The sequence below is a fragment of the Vigna angularis genome, chromosome 3 (assembly GCF_016808095.1).
Source record: "Vigna angularis cultivar LongXiaoDou No.4 chromosome 3, ASM1680809v1, whole genome shotgun sequence".
NCBI lineage: Eukaryota > Viridiplantae > Streptophyta > Magnoliopsida > Fabales > Fabaceae > Vigna > Vigna angularis.
This window is the reverse complement of record NC_068972.1, coordinates 20,674,466-20,684,495: the sequence shown is the minus strand read 5'-3', so window position 1 is coordinate 20,684,495 and position 10,030 is coordinate 20,674,466. Positions and strand designations below refer to the sequence as shown.

General features: G+C 36.2%; 1 protein-coding gene across 2 annotated transcripts; it reads left to right on the top strand.

Moving 5' to 3' along the window:
• The first annotated feature begins 1,789 nt into the window (after positions 1–1,789).
• On the top strand, positions 1,790–4,097 carry LOC128193342 (transcription factor MTB3-like). Of its 2 annotated transcripts, none has more exons than XM_052874375.1 (2): positions 1,790–2,024; positions 2,339–4,097. In XM_052874375.1, the coding sequence occupies exon 2, from the start codon at positions 2,354–2,356 to the stop codon at positions 3,866–3,868; it is 1,515 nt and encodes a 504-aa protein (XP_052730335.1). In that variant the 5' UTR covers positions 1,790–2,024; positions 2,339–2,353; the 3' UTR covers positions 3,869–4,097. The 2 variants fall into 2 exon arrangements, with proteins under 2 accessions (XP_052730335.1, XP_052730334.1); XM_052874374.1 differs by having other exon boundaries at positions 1,803–2,024; positions 2,335–4,097.
• Positions 4,098–10,030: the final 5,933 nt, after the last annotated feature.

Here is a 10,030-nt window from a genome sequence, read left to right as displayed (position 1 = left end):
TCGAAAAAAATTAAATTTAAGTAAAATAGTCCCTTAAAGAATAAAATAATTATTTAAATTTAAAAATATTTACATCAAATATATAATTAAAAATAAATATATTTATTTCGACTACCCTACTCTAGAAGAAAATAATATATATATATATATATATATGAATGAGTTTGTTAACGCGCGTATATATATTTTTCAGTTGGTATATTTTAGCAATGTGTATCGAGTTTTAGATAAAACCTTCAAACCTTCACTCATCTCTTTCATTCCTTTCAACTCTCTCTTTTTCATTTCTTTCATTCCAATATTTTCTTTGTCGTAGTCCCAACTAAAAAAAATCAGAAACATTCATTGTTAAACAATTTCTTAAAAAAAATGTCTAATTTTTACCAGCATAAAGACATCCAAAAAAATTGGTAATTGGCATGGAAAAAATCAGAAACACTCGCGGTTAAACAATTTCTTATATAATAATTTTTCATTTTATAATTTTTGTCTTATATAATTTTCACAAGCATAATAACATATGAAAGAATTGATAATTGGCCTAGAGGGATTTTTTAGAGATGATGATTCAACCTCTGCAGATGATGAAATTAGAGAGGTTACTGAAGACGATGAAATTGAAGAGATCTTGAATGAAAGCAAATATGCCAATGACTCAGCTCTTTACAAAGACAAATTGTTTAATGGCGAATATTTCTAATTTTTTCACTTGGGGCTATAGTAGGGTGACAGAGAAAATGTTAGAGTAAGAGAGATGAAAGAGAAAAAGTTCAAAGGAACGAGGGAGGTGAATAAAGGTTTGAGGATTTCTGTTTTTTTTTTAGTTTTCAAAATAAAATTATTCAAATATCCTTAACCTTAAAACTTAGAATCCATAATATATAAGAATAATTTTGTCAACTAAAACCCGATACACACATATAAAATGTACCAACTGAAAAACAAACTGAAAAACAAGTATACGCGCGTTAACAAACACATATATACATATATGCTTATATACACATATATACATATATACACATAAATACATATATACACATAAATATATATACATATATACACATAAATACATATATACACATAAATATATATATATATACACATAAATATATATATATACACATAAATATATATATATATATACACATAAATATATATATATACACATAAATATATATATATATATATATATATATATATATATATATATATATATATATATATATATAATATGTTATAGTTGAGTAAGGAGCATTGAATGAGAGAACTCTAGATATAATATAGATACCTTAATTATAGAAATCTCTAGAACACAACATTTCAGATTTTTTATTTTGGTGTACAGACTTTATCTAGTACACATGATTCCCAATCAAATTTTTAACAACAATAATTGTTGTTTTTGTCTATTATGATTAATGTCCCAGAAATTAATAATTTAAATTTCTATGATAGAAAATGACTTTTCTTAACCATAAGGAGTTAATTTGTGGCACATTTAAATTTAGCAAGATTAAGAAAACCTTTTCAAGGATTAATATAAGTTTTTTATATTATTAAAAAAACTAATTCAAACAAATTAACATCTGAAACAATTTTACATCCTTAGTTAATTAAAAAATATTTTTTAAGAATAAATTGTTAAGTTTGAAATTAACTGCTTCATAAAGATACACAATGCAAATTTTATTAAAATTCTTTAGATTCATAAGTATTAAAATAATTAAGTCTTATTATTAAAATTTTATAAGATATTGTGTATAAGAATATTTGTGGTTCAATGTTTTCTATTCAGACTTTAGAGGACATATTAGTGCCACCGTATAGATGAACATGCAATAATAAACGTTAATAGGCAAAGTAAAAGAAAAGAAAAGAAAAACTAAAGGAAAGAAGAACAAATAGCTTAATTCCAGATCTCAGACGGAACTTCTTTCTCTGGTTTTCCAAATCTTATATCTGTTCAAAGTTTTCTCTATCTACCTATTCGTCATACACCACGCCAAATCAATATCGTTCAGGTAATTCTGTTTTTTCTTTTGTTTTTATGCTGAATTTGTTTGTTCCTGGTAAACATTTTTCATTGGGTTTGCGACTTACTAAGCTGGAGCTCAAGACTAAGTTAGACTGTTGGTGATAATCATCCTTTATATGTAATTGGAAAGACACATGTCATGAATTTCAGAAGTTTGTGGGGTTTGGTTGGATATTCTCAAGGTTTTAATTTTAGGGTTTTTTTATGTAAATTTTGGGGTTTTGGAAATTTAAGCTTGGGTGAGATCCCAGTGAAACGTTTTTGAGAATTGTTTTTTTTATCTTGATATATATGAGGTAGGAGGGAGGAAGAAAGATGATGGGGGAGAAGTTTTGTCTGAACGAAGAAGACAAGGGTGTGTTGGAGTCTGTATTGGGTGCAGAGGCTGTTGCGTTTTTCATTTCAGCACTTTCCAATAATGTCTTTTCCAGCGTTGTTGCTCCTTCCGTCGGTGCTGACTCGACCCTCCGTCAGAGGTTGTGCCAGCTTGTTGATGGTTCCAAGTGGAACTATGCAGTGTTCTGGCAAGTTGCTGGCTTGAAATCTGGTGGTTCTGCCTTGATTTGGGGTGACGGGCATTGCAGTGATCCCAAAGGGAAGAGGAGTTCAATGGGGAAGGACGATGAGCAGGAGGTGAGAAAGATGGTGCTGCAGAAGCTTGATGCCTGTTTTGGTGGGTCTGTGTCGAAAGAGGCTAATTATGCAAGACTGGATAGGTTGTCTGATTTGCTCATGTTTTACTTATCCTCAATGTGTTACATATTCGGTTTTGATTCACCATGTGGTCCTGGGAGTTCATTCAAATCTGGTAAATGGATTTGGACATCTGATGCTGCCGCTTGTTTGAATCAATTAGAATCTAGATCATTTCTAGGGAAAGTGGCTGGTCTTCAAACTGTTGTTTTTGTTCCTCTAAAATCTGGGGTGGTGGAGCTTGGTTCGAATGAAGTGGTGTCTGAAGAACAGGGTTTTGTGGAGATGGTGAAGACAGCATTTGGGGAATCCAGTCCCGGGCAGACTAAGGTGTTTCCGAAGATTTTTGGGCACGAGTTAAGCCTGGGGGATACAAAATCTCAGTCTATAACCATTAGTTTCTCCCCAAAGGTGGAAGATGATCCTGGTTTTACTTCAGACTCTTTTGAAGTTCAAGCACTGGGGTTGAACCATGCGTATGGAAATTCATCCAATGGAACTTTGGGGGACAGTAGTGAAGGGAAGATGTTCCCTCAATTGAATCAAATGATGGGTGGGAATTTTAATGCCCAAGCAAGGGTTCCTTGTCTAGATCTTGGTAATGAAGACACGTCCTCAATTCATGCAGATGAGCGGAAGCCCAGAAAAAGAGGTAGAAAACCTGCCAATGGGAGAGAGGAACCACTGAATCATGTTGAAGCAGAGAGACAGAGACGTGAGAAGCTTAACCAGAGGTTTTATGCCTTAAGAGCTGTTGTCCCCAATATATCTAAAATGGACAAGGCATCTTTGCTTGGTGATGCCATTACCTTCATCACTGATCTCCAGATGAAGATCAAAGTGTTGGAAGCTGAGAAGAACATGATTAACAACAAGGACCAGAAGCTATCCTTGCCAGATATGGATTTTCAGGAAAGAGAGGATGACACAGTTGTGACAGTGAGATGCCCTTTGGATACTCACCCTGTTTCTGATGTAGTTAAAACTTTCAGGGAGCATCAAATTGTGGCTCAAGACACCAATGTTTCTACTACAGATGATAAAATCATTCATACATTCTCCATAAGAACTGAGGGAGGGGAGGCTGCTGCCATACAGTTGAAAGAAAAGCTTGAAGCGGCCCTATCCAAAAATTGACCATGAGATCATATTTATGTAGCATCTCAATGATGCTTTAAGTCTTCTTAGAATTACCCTCAGTTTGTCTGATAGGCTGACATATGATTGTTCTTAGTGTTATTTGTTACTTGTAATCTGTTTTAAAATGTATTCAGATCATCATCAATAACCTTAATTATGTACCTAAGTAAATTAGTGGTTGAATTTCAGGTGGTGGATAATACAAGTTGAACTATATTTTCTATAACCATCAATCTAAGCGAAAAAAATGCCATAACATCGGATCATCATATTTTGTTTTTTGGCTTACTCAACTGGCAAATTCTGGACCATATGAAACATTTTTCTTTTGTTAGTATAATATTATTATTGATGATTTTATTCTTCAAAATACAATAATAAATCTTGAAATAAATGACGCATACAATGTTATATTCTTTAATGCCCTTCGGGCTTAAATATTGCTGTGTTTACTGTGCATTCTTCTGCTATTTGCATTACCTATTCTTTGTAGGGCTGCGCCTGACCTCAATCTTCAATTATGCGTATATTGCATTATTTTATTTTATGTAGTACGTTTAAGTGGGTATTTATTAAAATAGGTTTGAGTCTTGTAGGAACAAAAGAAAAACTTCTTCAAAGATGAAGAAATCGTTTTCCTAGATAAAAGTTCAAGAAAAAGTCATTACTTGTGTTCAAGAGTCAAAGACACAATTCAAAGTAGATAATAATATATTCACGTATTATTCTTACAAACTCATTTCAAAAGATATTTACAAAGAGTGGAGATGGTTATTTATGGTTTATGAGTCCAACATTCTTCTCCTAAATTCTATCTAAATGTGCCTCTAATTACATACAATGAGAGATTTAGAATACACTCTCTTTGGCTTAAAATTTGAATAGAAAAAGAGAAAAGATTTGAAATTTAAAATTCAAAAAATGAAAAAAAAAATCTCCCATGTATAATCGGACACGTCTTCCTTTTGTTTTGTTGACTCTTTTTTATGGAAAATATATAAGTTAAATTAGGACTTCAGTTAGTATTGATCTTCTATTCTTGGTGCCTTCTTATACATGTTTTTTTTCTGGAGATATATTTAAACTTGATAATTTTAAACAAAGAAAATAATAATTAACTTTTAAAAAAAATAACATCTTATCTTATCATAGTTCTTTTTTTAATCAATCCTGGAAGGTGGATAAATAACATGTGTAGTAGGTAAAGTTTGGTTTTTTTACGAGCGACAGTTTCACTCTTCGATTGTACTGGTGCATTTAGATGAGAATGTCTTTGTTTATGGATATCCATTTTGTACCATATGGACCGGGCGGTTCGAGAATAACATCAACGGATCGGGCGGTCTGAGAGCAACGCCGACACCAATATAATGGTCGACTTTTTTTCAATCTTTTTTACTCCTCTGATAGCATTGTCGGACGGCTGACATAAACACTCACTACACGCTGTGTGATCCGACCATTCATCTTTCTACTCGGATGAGTAACGACGGTATACCGTACGGGCGGCTGCGCAAGGCCAGCCAGTTGGTATACTGGGTCATTAAGACTAGGATTAGGGAAATTGTGATTAGAGCCATTGGGCTGGAATTGGGCCGTGATTAACATTTCACTAATCCCAAGCCCATGGCGAAAACTATAAATACAGGTTAGAGGTGAGTGGTAGATAAGTTGCATTTACTGTACATTCATTACTATTTCATTGAATCGTCAAACGGTTTCTGTACTGACTTTGGCATCGAGAATCTTTGACAGGTTCTCTTCCGGGCGAAAAAGTGAACACGAGACCAGACAGCTAGAAGACAAATTATGGAGGAGTTTGGTGACTCAGTCCCAATAACCGAAACACATTTATTGGATGAAAATTAGTAATTCTCAAAGAAGCTACAATGACAAATGTTAAGAGTAAATAAACACTTTTAAAGTATATGTCTTTTGGTAAAGTTGATTTACAACTAATACTATATATTAAAATTGAATTAGCTTGTCAAGCTAGCTTATTGAATTTGTCGAGTTAGTTCGTCGAACTTTTTTTTTTCCTTATATATCTTTATGTTCTTTCTATGTAATGTGTCTTTCTTTTTTGTAATTTTTTATATTCAAATTAATTAGCTTCTTCTCTTTTTGTATTTTTTGGGTTCTGCATCTTCTTTGTGTCCTGAATAAAAGATATTCTAGTATGGTATTAGATGATATTCGGCGTTTATCTTTTCTTTCTTGATCTATTATCTTCTTTCTCTTTGTTCCTTGTTTTCTTTCTTTTCAACCATGACTGATGAAATGGTTTCCCATAGTTTTCTTTATCCACCCTAATGAGAATCCTACAACATTATTAGTCTCTCCTGTTTTAGATGCAAACAATTATCATAAATGTAGTAAATTTGTTTTGATAGCCTTTAGTGCCAAGAACAAAGTTGAGTTCTTTCTTGGTACTGTGCCTCGGCCAGCTGTTGCAACAAAGGACTTATCGGCATCGAATAGATGTAATAACATGGTCGTGTCATGACTGGTGCACTTTGTATCTCTATCAATCTGTCAAAGCATAATTTGAATGGATAAAGCCTATACTCTATGAACAAATTTGAAGCACCGTTTCTCACAAGCTCATCATGTACGCATATCAGATTTACAAATGAAAGTTGTAACCTTGAATCAAGGAGATCTCACGGTCACTAATTATTTCACTAAGGTTTGTATCATTTGAGACGAGATTGACAATTTCAAACCTTTGTAAGTGATGGAGAAAAGAAAAAAAAAATATAATAACTTATCAAAGAGTAATAACTTAGGGGAAAATTAATCCCCTTCTTACGAGAATCTACTAGGAACACCAAAAAAGTAGATTAAAAAAAACAGAATTCAAAACACAAAGAGACATCAACAACTTAAACCCTTCAATGCAAGGGTAAAAACTACGAGTGGTTCAGACTAAAGAAAAATTCACTACGATCAATAATAGTGTATAAAAGAGTTTCCAATAACAACACCAAATGGTGTTTTCAATCAGTCAATTTAACTAAGCACAAATGCTTACAAATGAGAATAAAGAAGATGAAAATTCTCCAAAACAGGACTACTGATGCAGGACTGATTTCTCCCAAACTAGACCTTCTATTGACAATCCAAACGGTCAGAATGAAGAACCATACGTTTGGAACCCACTGTCCAAACATCAGCCTCATCCAACGGTGAACGACTTAACAACGACGAATACATCAATGCAGGTTTAGGATTATGCGGAAAAAACTTTCTCTCTTCCTTTTTCTCTCACTTGGTTTTTTTCTCTCTTCAAATGACTCTAATGTGCTCTACTAATCTGATCCATGTCCACTAAACCTAATGATACATAATGGTCCACATTATTTGGACCTATTCTAGAAATAGGAAGAGAGCCCAATAACCTAATAGTAAGCTCATTGTTCTTAATTAGACTATTTTATATGTAATAATTCAAAGAAAAATAAGAGGGATCTAGCTCTACAGTTTCTTCGCGACTTAAATGATCATTACGATAATGTAAATTAGTCTCACATTTTTCTTATGGATCCTATGTCACCTATTACTAACATTTTCTCTTTGGTAGCACAACAAGAATGCCAATTATATGCTAATGATGAGCACCTGCTTGATGAAACCAATATCATAAGTCGAAGAACATATGCGGCAGAAAGAAGGAAACCATGAAGGATGGTTTGGTGTCAAATATGTAGGGAGGAAAAGGCATATTCGAGAATCACTAGTGCAATCAAGGGATTTGACCTCGGTTATTTTCGGTTATAGACATAGGTTCCATAACCGAGGCATATACAAACGAGGTAAAAAAATCTACCTTTTTTTGCCTCGGTTGTGAATCGAGTCGAAAAACGATAAGATTTTGTCTCGATTTCTGCTGAACCGAGTCAATATCTTGGATTCTACTGTCCCGCTTGGACTTGAACCGAGGCGTATAGTGGTTTTCGATTTTTCCAAAAAATGTTCCAGGAACCTGCAAAAAGCACTGAAGCAGAAAGCACAGAAAATGTTCACGGTCTACTGCCATCCAAAATTGCAGACCCAACTAAGCTCAATCTGCCCCAATCCAAGAGTCTACTGCCATCCAGTGCCCTCAATCTACCTCACGGTCAAACCCAACACAGATGCAACGAGCTCTGAGCTCTCAAAGAAACCCATACGCAGCGAACAGACCCAAATCTCACCTTCTCAGACTGAGACATTCTCCGCCACAGAGACACCAGCGACCACCGAACAGAGCCGCTTCTCCTCCTCTGCCGCTTCTCCTCCTCCTCCGTCGTCATCAAACCCTAATTTGCACCACCACCATCAACATCAAACCCCAATCGCACTCACCTTTTTCACCAAAAAACTCCATTGACACACCAGCATAGAAAACACTCCGTTCATCACCACCTAGCACCGCCGCCACCATTGACGCACCACCACCGGTTGCTCTTCCGTCCAGAGGCGACGCACTCGCAGGAGATTTTGGAGGCGAGAGCGAGAGCGAGGGGAGGGAGGCGAGAGGGAAGGGAGCGAGAGCAAGGGGCGAGAGGCGAGAGCGAGGGGAGGGAGGCGAGAGCGAGGGGCGGGAGGCGAGAGCGAGGGGCGGGAGGCGAGAGCGAGGGGAGGGAGGCGAGAGCCAGGGGAGGGGAGGCGAGAGCCAGGGGAGGGGAGGTGAGAGCCAGGGGAGGGAGGGAGGGAGAGCGATGGGAGGCGAGAGCGAGGAGTGAGCTAGGTTTTCCTTCAACTTGGGGAAAATTTTGGGGAAATAAGAGAGGCTTATATGCCTCGGGTCCTTGTGCCTGAGGCAGTAGAGGCTTATGCCTCGGTCCTTCCTACCAACCGATGCCGTATAACTTTTCTACCTCGGGTTTCTCTTAACCGTGTCAGAAACTGCGTCAGACACTGCTAATTAGGCACCGGTTGCCTTCACAACCGAAGTAATAGCTCTTTTTGGCACCGGTCTAGTCTGAACCGAGGCCTATAAGGTGTTGTTAATTACGAAACTGCCACCGTGTCTGAATAGGCAGCGGTTTAATGTAAAGAGAGGTCTATTGTGCGAGTTTAAAAGCATATTTTGTACTAGTGAATGTGGTGCAAAAGGATATTAGTAACTAAAGGAGCCTATTTGGACTATATGGCAGTGACTCTCAACAACGCCTTCCGTCAAGATTATCTCAATGAAGATGTCTATATGATGCTCCTTCCTAGAATTGCACACCAGATAAAGCCAAGGTTTGCAAACTCCAACGCTGTCTTATGGTTTAAAACATGTCAGACACAAATGGTACGCTAAACTATCTTATTTTCTTCTACAAATCAATTCTCTTTTCCTAAAACATGATAAAAAATTCACCACCATTATACTTGTTTATGTTGATGACAGAATCCTTGTCAGGAACAACAATGCTAAGATACAACACATAACCAATCTTCCTGACATCAACCTTTGTATAAATAACCCAGGGGACGTCACATATTTCCTTGGCATCGAGGTGGTTCACAACAACACTGGTTTCCACATTTTCTAAAGAAAGTATATTATGGATCTTCTCCTTGAGATTGGGATGCTCGACTGTTCTCCTACCATCACACATTTTGATCTACCATAACTTCTACCAACCTTTTAATTAATGAGGATTCTTCATCATATCGAAGGCTTATTGGTCGCCTCATTTACCTTACCAACACCGTCCGGACATACCTTTTGCAGTTACCTCAAAAGGTATTCTTCGTTACCTCAAACGGTCTCCAAGCATTGGCCTTTTTCTTTTTTGCATTCAGAGTGGGCTTCGTGCCCCATTACCAGAAAATCATCACATGTTTTTTTATTTACTTTGGGAATTCTCTTTCCCCTGGAAATCAAATAAACAACAAACCTCCTGAAGTTCCTCCGAAGCTAAATATCGTGCTCTCGCCTCCACAACATGTGAATTGTGATGGTTAACCTACATTCTTCAAGATCTTCATGCCTCTTCACTCAACCTACTTTGATATATTGTGACAACCACTCAGCCATCCAACCAGGTCTTTCACAAACACACCAAGCATATTGAAAAATTTAACCTACATTCTTTCTATCACCGTCTTTGTCCAAATTCATCTTTCCAAGCTGGGAATGAAAGACATTTATTCCCAACTTGAAGGGACTGAAACCGAGCT